Source organism: Petaurus breviceps, unplaced genomic scaffold (genome assembly GCF_028583685.1).
Source record: "Petaurus breviceps papuanus isolate PSGF00001 unplaced genomic scaffold, PetGlider_PUasm1.0 90784, whole genome shotgun sequence".
NCBI lineage: Eukaryota > Metazoa > Chordata > Mammalia > Diprotodontia > Petauridae > Petaurus > Petaurus breviceps.
In genome coordinates, this window is record NW_027187345.1 from 9395189 (window position 1) to 9414391 (window position 19203).

The window sequence follows — 19203 nt, forward strand, 5'->3', positions numbered from 1 at the left end:
GGCAGAGAAATTGACGACACCTTAACATTAATATTTTTGGGCAAAGAAAAGCTAAAATTGTGTCTTTTTTTTTTTTTGCACTACATGCATCAGTGAAAGTCAAAGTCAAATTAACATTTTTGTCCTCTTGAAGTAAAATTAAGCATCTCAGCATTTTCTTTTGCTTTGGTTTTCTATTTTTTCATTTCCTCTTCTGATCTCAAGTAAATACTTATAGGTGGCTTACCTTTATCTTACACCAGCACATCAGTGAAGTGTCAAATTACAACTGCCACACTAAGACAAATTCCTGTGGACTTGGAAATTCAGATAGGCCCTCTTTACCTTTACACACCCATATGTTTCTTCTTTGCACAGCACGCTTTCCTAAATTTTAATTGTGTACAAAGGACAGGTAGATATAATATGTGGAAGCTGCTGACAAGTAGGCCACTCACTCCTTACTGTTTTCACCCAAACCATGGTTAAAGACCTATGAATATTTACTGAGTTTTACATCCTCTGCACCCTCTACTTTGTTAAATTACATTTGAAACTTAAATTGAGCTGCTACCTTCTCCCATGCAATATTGTCCGCATGAGTGTCTATTAGAAGAAGCTGGTGAGAGTACACTCCCACATATTTGTGGGAGTTTTGCATGCAAAAATAAACAAATCAAGCTGTCCTAATTCTATTTTGTAAATGGAGGAACAATTATATCTTTCTAAGCAGTAACGGAAAAATAAAACTAGTGCTTTTGTGCATTTTGATATACCTGAGTTCATTTTTCCACAATGTAATTCTTTTGACACGGTTAGGTTTCTCATATTATCCTAGTTCATGAACATCAGAATGCTAAATAATACTGTGTTTAAGTTTTGTGTTGCAAGAACAAATGGAATAAACTTGAATTGTGCTTAAAAAAGAGAGAGAGAGAGAGAGAGTGTGTCTTAGTCACTAAGGATTCCAGTGAAGTGCTGTTTTTGCTACATAACTGACATACTTTTTCCCAGTAAAAGAATTATCCAATGACAGACAGTCTTATCTATTCACACTGATGAGATCACAGATCCAATAAATGTTTAAAGTTAATGAATTTATGGTTGGGAAATAAGAAAAATGGAAGCAGATTATTTCTCCCTGCTTAATAACGATCACTGATTTTTGGAGGTACAATGAACCTTAAAAATCTCTTAGCCCAAAGTAATTTTAAAAGCTGAGAAAATATACAAACAAAATTTAAGTGACTTGTCTATAGTCAATTAATGGGAGACAGATTCAGGATAGGAACATGTCCAATACTATGAATCTGAATTGTGAAACAACAGGATGATAATATGGTGATTTCTTTCACTGCTTAAAATCAACATTAAAATTATATCTATATCTATAGAAATAAATGAACACTGACCTGTAACATGCACCTGGACACAACAACTTCAGGTACCTCAGGAAATTTTTGTCGCAGGTCATGTAAAACCTGAAAATCAATTTGGTGGCTTCCTTGGGCCATTCGTGTATTGCCTAATCAGGACTGTTGTTCAATAGGCAGTTCTAGGCCTTAGTGAAAATAGTATTCATCTCTTCTGTCCAAGCATTTTCTGTAGAGAAAAGAAAGAAAAAATTTCTTTTTAAATGTTCCTAGTTTTGGAATAAACTGTAGTTCTGGAGCAAATGTTTCAATACTAAAGGGTAGGTATTTAAATGATAAAATAATTTAACTTAAAATGCTGTTCTTTTTCAAAGTAGTTTTGTTAGCCTGAATGGTATTTTGTACTCTGATGGTACATTTGCTATTAATAAGGAATTCCTGGGTGTTTTTATGTTCTAAATAGTTGAACCAATAGGCATTCAAAATAAGAAACTGCTGTCCAAGTTATTTTCCCATATCTTTCAAAGGACGTCAAATTACTCTGCTAGATTATTTTGCTGACCAGTGGGAGAGGTTCTTAGTGATTCCACTTAATTCTTTGAACTTATTTCCTGGGAAAAAAAACCTGTCGTAAATTGACTGTATGCTTAATTTTGTCAAAAAGTCTTGACATGTTTTCCCCCCCTAAAACCACCTCCCTCATAATTTCTTATAGCAAAACAGTACTCCATCACAATCATATGCCACAACTTATTCAGCTATTCTCCAAATGATGAGCATTTCTTCAATTTCCAATTCTTTGCCACCACAAAAAGAACTGCCGTAAATATTTTTGCATATATTTCCTTTTATCTCTCTAGGGTACAGACCTAGCAGTAGTATTACTTAATCAAAGGGTATGCACAAGTTTTATAGCCCTTTAGGCACAGTTCCAAATTATTCTCCAGAGTGGCTGAATTAGTTCACTACTCCACCAACAATTTATTAATGTGCCTACTTTCCCTCATCCCCACCAGCATTTCTCATTTCTGATAGGTGTAAATAAGGTGGTACTCAGAGTTATTAAGTTGCCTTTCTCCAATCAATAGTGATATAGAGTATTTTTTCAAGACTATAGATAGCTTTGATGTTTTCCCTTAAAACTGCCTATTAATATCTTTTGACCATTATCAATTGGGAAATGGCACTTTTATTTTTATAAATATGATTCAGTTCCCTATATATCAGAGGTCCAAACCCCTCATTTTACAAATGAAGACAGAGAAGCCCTCTGAGAAGTGAACAGACATATCCACTGTTACAATAATATTAAGTGGTAGAGACCCACATCCTCTGATTCCAAATTCACCCCCATCCCTCACCCCCAATTAAACTGTAAACTCCTTGGGCATAGGCATTTTCATTCTTTGTACTTGCATCCCTAGTACTTTGTATGATGCCTGGTACATAAGTACTAGTTTTAGAATTTAACACAAAACAGCAGATGTAGTTTGAGACTGAGAACAAGGGATTATCACATAATTATTTCTATGCCTCTTGGTATAATCCAAGATTAAATTAGCATTTTTGGATGCTGCATCACATTACTGATACATATTGATTTTGCAGGACACTTTAACTCTCAAATCTTTTTCAGACAAGCTGTCTGACCAAGACTCCCCTATGTTGTATTTGAAAAGGACAGTCTTCAAACTCGTGTAAGATTTGATATTTAAATCTAATTAAATCATTTAGCCCAAACTGGATCCTGACTCAGTTTCCCTCATACTTTTGGGTCACCTTAAAATTTAATAATTAGGGGCGGCCAGGTAGCACAGTGAGTAAGAGCACCAGCCACAGAGTTGGGATGACCTGGGATTGATTCTGGGCTCAGACACTTAGAACCCACCAAGAAACACCTGGCTGTGTAACCTTGAGCAAGTTACTTAACCCCAATTGTTTACGGGTGGCCAGGTGGCTCAGTAAGAGCACCAACCCCAGAGTCGGGATGACCTGGGATCAAATCCGGGCTCTGATACTTAGCACCACACCCAGAAATAACTGGCTATGTGACCTTGAGCAAGTTACTTAACCCCGATTGCTTTAAAAAAAATTTAATAATCAGACAGTCTATGAAATTATGCAATCCAGCAATAAAATGTTAAACAATAAAAAGGTCAAGCATATATACCTGGCACACTTCACTATAGATCTTCTAAGCTGACATCAATCCTTAAATACTTAGCCTTTGAGTTTATTTATTCAACCAGTCCTGACTCTATATAATTATATTATTGTCCAGGACATATTTCTCCTATCTTTTCAACAAAAATGAGATACTTTAACATCCAAGAGCTACAGTTACAGTACTTCTTTGATCAGCCAGTTTAAATAGCCCTGTAGTCTGGTCTTGCCAGACTAACTAAAAATTAACTTAAAAAATTCTGAACCTAAACACATGCACACACAATCTCCTTTTTATATTGCTTGCATTAAAAAATAAGTATACAATAGATTCTGTTGTTTTGTCTATGCTTCCTTCCTTCTGTTCTCTTCAGTGCACTAAAAATGTTTCAGTGGCTTTGAGGGGTTTTTTTTGGGGGGTGTGGAGAATAACTATTTCTCTCCTTCCATTTTAAAAAAAGAGAAAGGAAAAATAACCCCCCCCCCAAACCCAAAAACCTTGTTAAAAAATATAATCAAGCAAAATAATTCCACATAGTGGATGTGTCCAAAAACGCACGTCTCTTTTTGTACTCTAAGCTCATCAATATTTAACCCTCTTTTGTCTGTTTCAGAAGAATGAGGCTCCTTCATGTTTATATATTCTTCTCATGCACCCCAATTATGAGAAATGGAAAAGTTTTATTCCCTTCTCTTCTTTCCTACATTAAAGCCTTCAGAACAGAACCAATTTACTCCCAGGTCCTCTGTTTTTCTTATTTAACTCCTCAACATCCTTTGAAGTCACTAAGATTTTAAAAGGATACTTGTTTCTTCACTCCTCATTAGAATGTTAGCATAATTTCATCATTACAAGCCCCTCTCCAATTGCTCAAATAAATTTACCTTTCTAAGTTTCACTGGACTTAATATAATTGCATTTCAATGAACCTACTTAGCTCTGATCTTTTCAGCAGAAATTCTTCAAAATCGATTCCATGAAAGACCTATACCCCTTTAGGATAAGTTATTCTTGGTTATAAGCTGTATCTTTAGCCTTTTGGAATATTATATTCCAAGATCCCCTCACTCTTTCACTCCTCATATCCAATCATGTCCTATTGGTTATATTACTACTACTACCACCACCATCATACCTAGCTCTAACCAGTATATAGCTTTAAGGTATGCAAAACACTTTGCAAATCTTATTTCATTTGATCCTCACAATAACCTTGAGAGGTAGATGCTATTATTATCTCCATTTTACATAAGAGAAAACTGGGTTAGACATAGGCTAAGTGGTTTATATAGCTATTAAGAGTCTGAGACAGGATATATTACTCAAGTCTTCTTGACCATAGCCTCCCCTCCCTCTGTCCACTGTGACACCTAGATACTAATTTAATAAACATTTTTGCATATGCCCCTTTCTCTCCTCTGACAGTGCTACCACTCTGATACAGCAATAGCCTGCCTGCTGGTTAGTTTCCCTGCCTTGTCTTCATCCTCAACTCAGCTAATGAAAGTGATGACTGTCACCCCCATTTTTCAATTCCATTGACCCCTATTACCTCCAGGATCAAATATAAAATCCTCTGTTTGGCTTTGAATCCTGGCCCTTTCCTACCTTTTCCACCTTCTCACATCTCGTTTCTCTCTACATGTTCTGACACTTGGACATAGTCCTCTCCACATATTCTGACTCCTCACAAAAGATACTGTGCTTTTTTACTAGCTGTTCTTCCTGTTTGGAGATCTCTTATTTTCTGTCTGTCCTGATATACTGACTTCCTTTAGGTCTCAGCTAAAATTTCACCTGCAAGAAGCTTTCACCAGTCTTCCTTAATGTAGGTGGAAGCCCTCAAAGATTATCTTCATTTATGTGTGTGTGTATCTTATTTGCTTGCACGTTGTCTCCCTCACTGGACTGTTGGCTCCTTGAGGGCAGGGACTGTTTTTTTGTTTTGTATTCTCAATGCTTAGGGCTCATGATAGGCAATCCAATCCAATAAACATTTATTAAGTGCCATGTACCAGGCACTGTGCTAAACACTAAGGATACAATCAATAAAAAGAAAGGTAGTCCTTACCTTCAAGGGGCTTACAATCTAATGCAGGAAGACAGAACACAACAGAAGGCAGGGAAGGGGATACCCAGTGTGGGAGCATCTTGTTCTGTGGAGCTGAAACCATAGCAGATATACAGTGGAGTGAAGAACTCAATATGTTTGTTGACTTAACTCCACTTCCTGGGGTTGAACTTTTCTGAATCTTTTAGCTTCAGGAGTACTGTATCTTTAGGAACCTTCTGGGGTGTCCTAGATGCTAGGGTCTTTGAAGCCCTTGGGCACTAGGGCTATCCTGGTCTGAGGAAAGCTGTGTAGCACTGAGCAAAGTGCTCCCCAAGACTTCTGAAGTCCAGTGTCTGACCCTCTTAGGGGCCTTCTTAGTGCAGAATTTTGCCAGGAATCAAAGTAAAGCTCAGTGGTCTGTAGCTTGAAGATTCTATTCTCTTTCCTTTTTTAGAAAGTCATGACCCTTCTTTCGTCCTATGCTGACATTCTCTATGTTACTGACAGTGACTCAATAAGTTCTTTCAGTAGGGCAGGATATGAGAATTCATTAAAAGTACTATACTAGGTGTCCTCTATTACCTTTATTTATCTTGTGTGTCAACTCCCTATTAGTCACTGTTTTTATTCTTTCCAATCCAAAGGTTGTTCTCATTGGCAGAGAAAAGAGAAACAAAACTGAAAACTGGGTAAGTGCCTTCCCTCTATTGTCTGTTTTCTTTGTTCTACTCACTCTAAGCATTGGTGTTATCCCTTCTTTGATCTTCTTTCTTCTCATATAGCTTTAAAAATCTACCAGTTTTGTTCCCAGATTTCCTTGCTAGCCTCAATTCATTGTTTCAGTACTCCTGGCATTATTCTCAAAGTACTGTGCCATTTTCCTCCCCATTTACTAGTGGTTGCTTCTACCTTAGTATACACAAAATCTAATTTTGTTGTTAAGTTCCTTGGACATCAACACCTATTCTTTCAGATAGTTTCTGTTTTTCCTCTTCATCAGAAATGTTTTTCTTTGAAGTTGACAGATATTTTGGGGACAGTGGATATCTTTTGTTTTCTATATCTAGTATGTTTTGAATCGCTTCTTGAGGAAAAACCATATTATATACTTGTGAAGTATCTTGAATAGTCCATAAGCTATTGTCCTATTTTTCGAAACATTTAAACCCTATTTCTTTCTTCTGTTTGTTTGTTTTTGCTTTTTGGAGGGCAACTGAGGTTAAGTGACTTGCCCAAGGTCACATGGCTAGTTTTTGTGTTAATGTCTGAGGCTGGATTTGAACTCAGGTCCTCCTGATTCCAGGGTCGGTGCTCTATTCACTGTGCCACTTAACTGTCCCCTAAACCCTATTTCCTATCAATTTCCATAGTCCTCTCCTGTGCCCATTTCCCTAATGTATTTACCAAGTATTAAGGGCTACGTTGATTTAGTTGGGAGGGGCTTACTGAACTCTTCATTGAATTTCTTGGCTACTTCACCTTCCACAATGGATACTAGAACACGAGCTGGAATTATCTTCAGGGTGTTATATTTGCTTATAATCATCATGAGAACTGAAAATGACCAATTGAGCTATGAAAATTTCTTGTTGCCTTTTGGAGCACAATGAAACCAACTCTGCCAACAGTAGCAACTGCTGTAAATCTTTTCTCCTTTCCCCAAGTTTCCTTTGACACTCCCTCACCTCACCTCCAAGTAAAGGCCCTCTTTTCCCCTTAAAACCACCTCTCCAGTAGTCTGCATTTCTTCTTCCTTTACTCTTCTTCAATCCATCCTTCACACAGCTGACAGTCATCCTTCTAAAGCACAGTTCTGACCATGTCACTCCTCTGCTCAGAATCTTCAGTGGCTCCTATGATCTCTAGGATAAAATAAAGCTCCTCAGTTTACCTTCTAAACTCCTTCCCAGTCTGACTCCAGCCTAACTTTCCAGACTTACTTCACATTGACCCACTTTACATTTAGGGAAAGTGGTGCATTTGCTGTTTCCCAAATCCAATACTCAATTTCCTACTTCTATGCTTCTGCACAGGTAATGTCTCCAGTGCTTGAAATATACTCTTTAACTTTGAGGCTCAGTTCATGCATCATACCTTAGAAGAATTCTCTCTCCCTCTCTAGATTATCCTGTACTTAACTCTATAAAGTTAAGAATGTAACTCATATGAAGTTAATGTAACCCAACAGAATGTAAACTCCTTGAAGGAGAATTTTTCCATTTGCTTTTATACTCAGTGTCTTGTACATGGCATTTAATAAATGCTTATTGAATTAAGTTTCTTTACCCCCTGAAGAGAACCTGTGAACTCTCCCTGTAACTGCAACTTTTTATGTATTCTTTTTCATTTACAGAAACGATGTCAGTAGGAACATGATTCTGTTAGTAGTGCATCCACTCTTAGGTGTTTGGACAAAGATGGTAAGTTTTAAGTTTTAATCATTAAATTAATGTTTGCAGACAACCTAACAACTATGTCATTCTTAGTATCTTTAGCCCACCTTTCTACTATTACACCAACATCACTACAGAGGAGTAAGGGATTATTACTGATTTAGAAGCAGAAGAGTCAGAGACTACATACTTCTCCCACTTAATTTTACAAATAAGGAAACTAAGGAAATACTCCAGAGAGTATTAAAGTGATTTTGCCAGACTTTCACAATTATTAAATAACACAGCCAAGATTTGAACCAAAGTTTTCTGTTTCCAAATTCATATAGTATTCCTTTTGCTACACCATACTGCCAGGGCCATTCTTCATTTTTGTCCATTTCATGTATTATTGTGGCTAAAATAATTCATCACTTGGTGATCAACTTTCCAATGAAAAGCTCTTCCACTATTCTCTAGACTGGTTTTCATATTGCAGACACATGGTCTGTTATTAGGGTGATACTTGAAACTTTTCCAGCTTGAACCTACCAAAACTTAATTTCACAGAAAGAGCCTAAGGATTCAATGTCACTTCCATTTCAGATAGAATTCTGACATCTTCAAACATCAATCATATTCCCCTTCAACACCACAGTCAATGCCTGCTCCAAAATTACTCTTTTCAGAGCTAGATAACTTTAAATGAAGAAAGCACTAATGTATTTCATGTATACTTAAATAATTTACAATAGTATTTAAACAGTTAAGATAGAAAAATCATGTTATATTAATATCAAAGATCATTTCTGGTTGAAATCTTAGCTAGAGAGCTTTGTTTCTTTCATCCTTGCTAGACATGATACATTCCAAACTAAGTAACGGAACATATTCCGGACTGTAATGAATGAAAACATTACTTAGGATTATTATTACTGACCTTTTCAGAGATAGGTCAAGATTTCTTTCAGCCACTGTAGTTCCCAAACCATGTTAAAATCTGCAATTAGTGTCTAAACATTTTGAGTACACATTGCAAATCCTCCTTTGGAGGCTAATGCATTGGTTCAGGAGAGGTAACAATGTCGTGCTGCCCTGCCTGAAGCAGCATTTTATATGAATTACTTTACCAAATGGAAGGCCCAACAAAAAGGGAAAGTTTTGACAGTCAGGTTTTTTACTAGTTGGTAGCAACAGCAATGGGAAAATCTTTGATGCTGGAAAAACTTCGAATGCAAATCATTTGCTCTCTTGTCCATGACTGAGGAGCAATGTCCACTTGTGACCCAATCCTCATGCTAAGTTGGGAAACTTTAATCTGCTCCATTTTTCTGATATGGATGGTTTACCAACCCTCCTCTGGAGCTAGGTGATACAATGGACAAAGTAGTATGATAGAGAGAATAAAGAAGATCTCAGTTCCAATCCTGACTTAGACATTTCATGGTGGTGTGACTCTGAGTTAAGTCATTGAACTTTTTTTTTTTTTAAAGCAATTGGGGTTAAGTAACTTGCTAAAGGTTACACAGCCAGTTATTTTTGTGTGGGTGCCGAGTATCTGAGGCTGGAACTGATTCCAGGTCTCCCGACGCTGGGGCCAACACTCTTACTCACTGCACCACCTGGCTGCCCCAGTCACTGAACTTCTTTAAGTCTTTGTTTTCTCATTTGTAAAAGGAGCAATTGGATGTGACTACCTTTCAGGTTCCTTCCAGCTCTGTATCTATGTTTCTATGATCTTTTGATAGCCAAAGTCAAACTCTTCATAAACTCTAAGGGCTCCCTATTACCTTCAGGATCCAACAGAGAATCCTAGCTAGCCATTTACAGTCCCTTTAAAAACTAGATCATGCTTTGCTTTCCAGTCTCTCTCATACTTTACATACTCTATGACAGAGTTATGCTGGCCTAACCTGCTGTTCCTCACACATGACTGTCTCCTGACCACAGACCTTTTCAATGGCTGTCCTCCATGCCTGGAGTGTTCCTTCCTAAAAATTTGTCTTTTGGCTTAAAGATTCAACTCACTTTCTTTAGTCCTTTCCTGGTCTCCCCAAACCCCCCAAGGCATTCCCTGTGAGATTATATTTTATTTATTCTGTGTGTATCTTACACATACATCATTATTCACATGTTGTATGCCTCATTAGTATGTGAGCTCCTTAAGAGCAGGACTCATGTTTTTACCTTTCCATGTATCCCTAGCACTGAACACAGTGCCTGGAAAAAAGGCATGTAAATGACTGCTGTCTGGTTAACTGTTATCAATACTACTTAACATTTAACACAAAGAGCCAAATGCTAGGTCAAATTCAGTTTCATCATCATATAACTTAACTGCTAATTGAAATACAGGAAAATATGCTGTGAGCATTTCTTTTGGGAAAAAATGTGTATGTTATGTTTCCCAGGTTTAGGCAGTCAAATATGCTGATTTTCCTATTGAAAACAAGACTACTTGTGATAACTTCTCAATTGTCCATAAAAATAGTCCAAAACTATTCCTGAAGTCTTACACAAGACTCATCCTGGATTTCAAAATATTTATCTTTAGGGTTTGTTTTAAGAGCAAACATTTTGCACTGAAGTAGAACGAAATATTCTATAGCAGGAAGGGAAGAGGGAAAAAAATGCTTGTTAACTATCACAGGTCATTGAAAGGCTTTACAAAATCCCAATTCATTTACCGTTGAAATTAATGTTAAAATAATTGATATTTCATTTTCATGAAGTTATTTTTACTAAAATTGAGTATGATTTTATTGTTTACTTAAAAATTTGCAAGTTCATAAAACCTGCAAAACTTTTTGCCTGAAGATCAGTGTTCACTATTTTTTGTTTTCCTTTGCTACCTTCCCCTTAGGTTATCAATAACTACTTATTGTTATGATTTACAGGCATTGTGCCCAAGGTTTAAAAAAAAGTTCCATAAAGTATAGTGGTCCCCATAATATATAAAAAGATCCACAAAGTTCTCCAGGGAGTTGGTTAGATTTTTGATGAAAGATAATGGATTATAGGAGGAAATAGACAAAATTACTATTTAGGATGAGAATATAGTGAAGTGTTGCAACCTCTATCAGCTGAGGGAGTAACTAGATCATGGATCCATCAAAGTATCTCTCTGAGCCTCTTGAACATAGTAGTCATAATAAAGGCTTGCAAACATCCTACCCTAATGTCTCTTACATCGAAAAAACCCTCCTTGCCTCCCCCCCAAACCCCTTCCCATGATACTACAAGTAAGTGAACAATAAATAATTGTTGATTGTGACAAACTGTGGTAATAGAACTTGACAGTTTACAGTGTGTCCCCTTTAATTTATGGTCTGCCTAACTACGTTTGAAAAACAAGAGTCTGAAGACTTGTATGAACTGATGCTGAGTGAAATCAGCAGAACCTGGAGAACATTGTACATAGTTACAGTCACACTGTGCAATGACTGACTTTGATAGACTTAGCTCTTCTCAGCAATGCAAGGATCTAAGACAACTCCAAAAGACTCACAATGGAAAATGCTATCCACATCCAGAGAAAGAACTTTGTAGTATGAATGCAGACGGAAGCATACTATTTGCTCTCCTTTTCTTTTGTTGTTTTGTTTTTTCTTTCTCGTGGTTCCTCCCATTAGTTCTAAATCTTTTTTAGATCATGACTAACGTGAAAATATGTTTACTATGAATGTGTAAGTAGAGCCTATACCAGATTTCATGTCGTCTTGGGGAAAATTTAAAACTCACAATCTTATGGAAGTGAATGTTGAAAACTAAAAATAAATAAATTGTAACAACGACAACAACAAAAAACCAGTCTGAGACAAAGAGAGACTGAATGCTCCCTAAACAGAAAGGTCTCTGGTACTGTACAGTGCCACAAAGCTGAAGTTACACTGCTCTCATCCAAGAGATGAAGAACCCCTTCAAAGGACCACAACAATACCAGTTCAGAGGTTTTAATGTTCACAAAGTTTTTCTTTGCAACAACCTTGTCAGGCAGGCACTGCCAGTATTATTCCCATTTTGTAGAGTTCGAGGAAAAACAAAAAGAAGGGTTACATGATTGGCCCAATTCCACATAGCTAATAATTACACACTGGGATTCATTTGACATCCAGTACTAACTGCATTAAACGTGCTCTGCTGCTGTTCTGACTTGTCACTGACTCAGAGCTGCTATAAGGTCAGAAGTCTAGAGTTAGAAGGGACTTCAGAAACCATCTAATCCAAATCCCTCATTTAACAAATGAAGAAAAGGAGGGATTCCCAAGTTCACAGGTAATCACTGACAGAATCTCAACCTAAACTCTGAAGCAAAACCCAACAAAGCATGGAGAGGTTATTTATAGACATGATGCTATCCAATCTCAGCTTTGCAATAAAAATATATAAATGCTAATTTCTTTTGCTAATACTTGTTCCCTACTCCACCACCACCCCTTACTAGGATAAGTGCACAGTGTGATACTGGAGGGTTAGGGATGTGAATGGCACATCAACTCAATGGGAGAAGGTATCTTCAGGGATGGGTAATGAGCTGTTATTTCTAAAGCTCCAAATGGCAACAGTCTAGCAGTCAATGAGGTAAACAGCACAGCGTGGGACAGTGTGCAGTCCCACAGAAACTGACAGTGGGGGTTGCACTTCTAGGTAATTCCTCCCTTGTATGGTTGCAAAGTATGTTAAGATTTGTCATCTGGAACAGGACTTTGAGCGATACTGAAGTTTCCTCTATAATAGCAGAGCACAGATTCCAAGGGTTTTGCACATGACTGTGAGAGAGAACAAGCTTTTGTAGTACATCATCTCAATGAGATCTAGTGGTTTTGGGAAGTCTAGGTTCTTATCCTATGATGGTCCTGTTCCCCATCCCTTCCAGTTCTGATGTAGGCCCCCTTCACTTCTCCCACTATACTATTTCACTTGGTGATCTCTTTAATTCCCAAGGATTCAATGATCATTCCCTTGCACAGGATTCTCAGATCTATTTATCCAACCCCATCCTCTTCTGATCTTTAATCTTTATATCCTCCAACTGCCTGTTGGATATCTCTAACTAGATGAACCACAGACAACTTACAAGTAGATACATCCAAAACTGAATTCTTTATCTTTCCCTCCCAAATCCACTCTTCTTCCCATCTTCCCTTTATTGTTGAGGGTACCACCCTCAGTTGCCCAGGCTCACAATGCACCTGTCATCCTCAACTCCTCCCTCTCTCTCATCCTACCCCCATATGTGATCTGGTGCCAAGTGTTGTCATTTATGCCTTTGTAAAATCTCTTGTATATGGCTTCTCTTCTCCTCTTAACACTGCTACCACCCTTGTGAAGGTTCTCATAACCTCATGTCTGCAATAGACTGCTGGCTGGCTTCTCTGCCTCAAGTCTCTACCCATACCAGTCAATCCTCTGAACAGCTATCAAGTCGATCTTTCTGAAGAGATAGGAGGCAGCATGCGCCAGACAAATCAAACCACCATCACCATTAACTCTTTTGATCTCAATGGAGGCAACTCAGGACCATGAACCTAAGAGCCTTGTGGATTACAATGCTTCCAACAAAATGCCTGACAGTCATTATCCTGGGAAGTAAACTCTGCAAAGATGCAGCCTGGCAACTACTCCTGTAGATCCTACAACTGAAGACCCAGAGGGGAAAAAAATTCTTACCACCAAAGTCCTTGGATACTATCAAATGGTTCACATCGGAAACTAATGTGATTTTATCAGTGGACATGACATTAAAAAAGCGGTATAACTATCCATTTTTACTTCTGTACAAGAAGGACCAGTCAGTAAATCAACTAGCATTTATTAAGTGCTTACTATGTGCTAGACACTATGTTAAGAGCTGAGGGTACAGCAAAAATCAAAACAAAACAAAACCCTAGTCTCTTCTCTGAAAGAGCTCAAAGTCAAATGGACCAGCAGTGTCAAACTTAAGAAACCACAAATTAACATTATTTATGTTTTATTATATTTTAATTTATTAAACATTTCCAAACTACATTTTAAACTAGTTCAGGATTCCTGTAGGCCTTATGGGAAATCTAATACTCGGACACCATGGGACCTTTCTACTGAAAGCTTTATTTCCCGTGATTCTCTGTATCACTTCGGTGGTCAAACTGTCTCCACTTTCATAGTTGTGAAAAGGTATCTACCTTCCCTGTTTCTCCATGTTGTTTACAATATGATCTTTTATATAATCAAAAAGTCAACAAATTTTTATTAACTAACTTTGGGCCGGGCATAGTGTTAGTTGGATACAAATACTACGTAAAACAGTGAGTCTTTACCCTCAATGACCTTACTATGTAATGGGAGGATACTGCAGAATAAGACGGAAATAAAAACTTTCTGCTGAAGCTGAAACCTATATATGCGGTCTCCTTCATCAGAGTGTGAGTTCCTTGAGAGCAAGCACTAACCTTACTCCCCTATTTGTATTCCCCGTGCTCAGCAGGGTGCTTTGCTCAGAGTAAGTGCTTAATATACTTTTTCTTTTATTCATTCACTCATTCCTAAAGATCAGGTGTGATCATGGCCTACCCTTATATAAATAACAAACTTCAATGGCTCTCCGCTGCCTCTAGGATCAAATAAGACATCTTGTCTAGCTGTTAAGGCCTTTCTTACCTTAACGGCATTCTTATACCTTACTCCCCTTCGTGACTATGATGATCCAGTGACTCTAGCTCCTTACTATTCCTCATACAAGACATTCTACCTCTCTAATCTATGTAGTATCTCTGGCTGTCTTTCATGATTGGAATTCTCTCCGTCCTCACTTCTACCTCCTTGTTTCCTTCAAGTCCCTGATAAAATTCTACCTTCTCCAAAAGGACTTTCTGTGTCCTCCTTAATGTTAGCACTTTCCCACTGAAGCTCCTTAAAGGCAGGGACAGTTTTTGCCCTTCTTTTGTGTCTCCAGCAACTAGCGCTCCTCACTGCACCTTGCTCTTTGTAGAGGCATCTTAGCTGTGTAACATCTGAGGTGAACTTATTGATGACCCATAAAGGATAGATACAGGTACCTGGAACGGAAAGTAACAAGTTCAACCAGATGGAGAAAATCTTCACATTTGATCAAACTGGTTTAGGTGAAAACAGATGAGGCCAGGCTCACAGAAAAGCCAAAAGAGACCTAGTAAATCCAACTCCTTCATTTTACATGAGACTCCTAAAGGTTAAATGATTTGCCAAAGGTCACACAGAGAGGAAATGACAGGATTTGAACCCAGATTTGTCAAATCCAAATCCACTGTTTTTTCCACTGTACCACCTTGTTTCCTGTAGCTTCCTCTGGACTGAGAGCCTGACTGATCAAATAATCAACAGGTATTTATTAAATTCCTGCTGAGTCAGGCTTTGTGCTAGGTGCTAAGGTAAACAAAGGCAAAATATGAAATAATCCTTACTCTTAAGAAGCTTAGATTATATTAGCCACATGTACATATGTCAGTACAAATTACAAACTGCTGCCATCCACTAATTTCCTTCTTGGTTAAGATTGAAGAAATAATTTCTTTTTTTTTTTTCTTCAGAACATCAAGGGAAATTCTTTTTGAAGTTTCCATCTAGTTTTTGAACTCTGCTAGAATAAAGGCTGGTCTTTCTTCTTAAGCATGGCTAAATTTAGATCAAGAATCTCTTCCTAAATGTGTCCTGCTAGACCTCTCATTGGTGACAATGCTTCCCATGAAATGTTTGATATTTTATTTAGATGCACCACCTATTTGTAAGAGGGTGGTAAAACATATTTAGTGACCCTCCATGAATTCAAGTTTACCTGACCTAGATGGACTGCTTACCAAAGTATGAATTCTCAGACATGACTGTAGAGCCATTGACAGAGATATTTAAAGGAATTGTAGAGAAATATAAGCAAAAGTAAGCAAGGGGAATGAGGTGGAATCTTCAGTTTAAATCCAATGAGCTTGACATCAATTCCTAGAAAATTTTAGAAAACTGTTAAAGGAATGGTCTGTGAACACCTACAAAGGGAAGTGGTGATCACTACAAGCCAGGTTAAGCGACTCAGGCCAATCTAATAATAGTTCCTTCTCCCTTGTTCGTTGATTTTGATTTGTAGATCAGGCAAATGCTACAGATAAATAAATCTGGGATCCTAGAAAGCATTGGGTAAATCTGTAAAAATACTCTTACGAGCAAAATAGAGAGATTATGTAGAAAACAGCGCTGGAAATGGTTGACTGAGCTCAAAGAATGTTCATTACTGAATTAATATGCCTAGTAAAGTTTCATGGGGCTTTATCCTTGGCCCTGCTTCATTCCGTGTTGTCCTTAATGATTGGGTTGAAGGTATGGATAGCATGTCTCTAAAATTTATAAATATGATACCTGGAGGGATACATACACACATATGTATCTTAAATAGGCAAGAGATGGTTTGAAACTACCAAGATGAAATAATAGTAATTCCCAGACCTCACTGTAAACCTACTAGGAGTTAGGGGGAAATGATTGGCACAGGGACCTCTACAGTAGTTGCCAAGTGACATTCCCTGGCTCTTTCTTGTTGGATTCCCCCCTTGCTATTATTCCCAGGAAGATTTCCTTTGTATGGTTATGCCCCTGGTGAGACACTGCCTCAGCCTTAACTGTTATTATCTTCTATTTATCCCCCAGCAACCAAACTGTCGTTCTGTTCCACACCAACACACAACAAATTGGGATAAAAGTTCACAAAATAGGTTAAAAATCAACTTGCACAAACAGAAGGTGGCAAAGATGTGTGTAGAAATCATTTGACATGACAAAGACCTGAGATTTTCAGTGGTATACTCAAATTAGCTCTCTGGAGACAACTGTTAAGTTTAAGTATGAGCACTTACACCTCAGAAATTCTCAAATGATCCAAATCAGGCCTTTATATATTGTTTTGTTGGATGTCTAGACTTAAGAGAGTGATGGAGAAAATGTTTATAATGCAGATTAAACTGAAAAGGGTGTTACAGGCACGTTTATTTTTCCCAGAAAGGCAGTTACTAAATATATACTAGCTCTCCTTTGCATTTAGTGTATCATAAGCTCAAAAAGTCAACAGTAACAGAGAAACTAAAAAAGTTAATGCAATGTTAATCTGTATCAATAGAAATATAGTGTTAGAGTGAGGCAAATGATAGTTCTCTACCATGCCCTGGTCAGACTCCCTAAAATTTATTTCCTAAGTTATGGAGTATTGTGCCCAATTCTGGGTGTCATATTTTAGAAAGAACCCTGATCACCGGGAGTTGTCCAGTGGAAGATAAACTTATTCCAAACCATCTCATATAAGGATCAGTTTGAGCCATTGGTGCCACATTCAACTTAAGTGAAAATACTTGGTGTGATAGCTGGCTTCCAGTATTAGAAAGACTGTCAAGCAGAAGGGACATTATATTTGTTTTACTTGGAGGAAAAAAGACTAGGGCTACTTGGTGGAAATTATAATAGGAAGGCATATTTTGGATCAACAAAAATTAAAACAATTAGAAAACCCTAAAAAATAGAATAGTCTTGTTTTCAGGGTAATGAAATTTCCCATTACTGTAGTCTTTCAAATGGAAGCTGGATGGTAATTTTTGTTAACTAAATTCAATCAATCAATGTGCTAGACATTGTTGCCAAGATTTTTCTTTTGGGTAGGGACTGGACTACTCTTAAGATCTTTTCCAAGATAATACTTCTATGATTCTATAATTCTACAACAAAGTAGTAATTCACATGTAAAAATCTAATTTGGTCATAACTTTTCAGCAACAAGTCCACTGATCTTTAAGCTTATACATAGATTAAAAAAAAATCTACATTTCAATGAATCTGTAATCTCATTAATGTGGTACTACCTCCTGGAAGCAGTGAAGGGGGGGATCCAAGAAGAAAGAGTTTGAAATTGTCATATGGCAATTGCTATAGATGTCCCTGTGCCAATCATTCCCTCTTATCCCCAGCAGGTTTACAGCAAGGTCTGGGAATTACTATATTTTATCTTGCTAATTTCAGATTGTCTCTCGTCTATTACAACTGACCCACACCTTCCTACCTTTAGCAACTCTTGCTTATATCCTTCCACTAATCTCTCAATGATACACCCAGTAGATAGGCAGGCCTTTTTCTTGATCTTTTAACATTCCATATATCAAATAAGATATTTGTAAAGCATTTACACAATGCCTGGCACATAGTAGGCACTTAATAAATGCTCATTCCCTTCCCCTAAACCCATCCCATAGGTAATGGCGCACCATTTGAATTGTTTATTATCATTTGCTTTTCCCACATGGCTGTTCAACTTCTTTTCTGATTATGAAATTCTGATGTGGTATCCCTTATTGTTCTCTCCCGTAATGTCTCCTTATGGCACAAAGGTGACTCTAGACCCTTAAAGGCTGTGTCAGCAGAATATAAATTCTGGAAGTCTACTACTAAAAAATGTTGCAACAATATTTTTTTAACAAACAAGTTCCTGGGGGTGATGGATCACTATGTTGTTGTCTGAAAATTTGCCTGGCTATGTTTTTGCAGTCTCACAACCAACTTGGATGTAGAATAATTAGTTTTGTTAGTCACAGCAACTCTCAATCTCTCAAACAACTGATTAAGTTCGAAAAAAGTTATTAGACTAGAAATGTTAGTTAGTAATAAGAGAAGAAAAAGAAATTGAAGGAATTAGAATAGGCAAAGAAGAAATTAAGTTATCACACTTTGCAGATGATATGATGACATACTTAGAGAATCAAGTAAAAAACTACTTGAAATAATAAACAACTTTAGCAAGGTTGCGGGATATAAAATAAACCCACATACATCATCAGCATTTCTATATATTACTAACAAAGCCCAAAAGCAAGAGATAGAGAAATTCCATATAAAGTTACTGTGGACATTATAAAATATTTGGGAGTTTACCTGCCAAAACAAACCAATGAACTACATGAACACAATTACAAAACACTTTTCATACAAATAAAGTCAGGTCTAAATAATTGGAAAAGCATCAGTTGCTCGTGGGTAGGCTGAGCTAATATAATAAAAATGACAATTCTACCTAAATTAATTTACTTAGTGCCATGCCAATCAAACTACCAAAAATTATTTTATAGAGCTAGAAAAAATAATTATCAAAATTCATCTGGAAGAACAAAAAGTCCAGAATATCAAGGGAATTAATGAAAAGAAATGCTAGAGAAGGTGGCCTAGTCATACCAGATCTTCAATTGTATTATAAAGCAGCAATCATCAAAACTACTTGGTACT

The 19203-nt window shown here is 37.2% G+C and overlaps 1 protein-coding gene across 3 annotated transcripts in view; it reads right to left on the reverse strand.

Moving 5' to 3' along the window:
- TAB2 (TGF-beta activated kinase 1 (MAP3K7) binding protein 2) overlaps positions 1-19203 on the reverse strand; it is an 84014-nt gene that overhangs the window by 27700 nt on the left and 37111 nt on the right. For 2 of the 3 annotated variants that reach the window (XM_069069714.1, XM_069069716.1), the window contains exon 2: positions 1392-1581. In XM_069069714.1, coding sequence (XP_068925815.1) covers positions 1392-1493 — 102 coding nt within the window. In that variant the 5' untranslated portion in view covers positions 1494-1581. Of the gene's footprint in view, positions 1-1391; positions 1582-5587; positions 5697-19203 lie in introns of those variants that run through there. The other variant, XM_069069715.1, reaches the window with a different exon arrangement.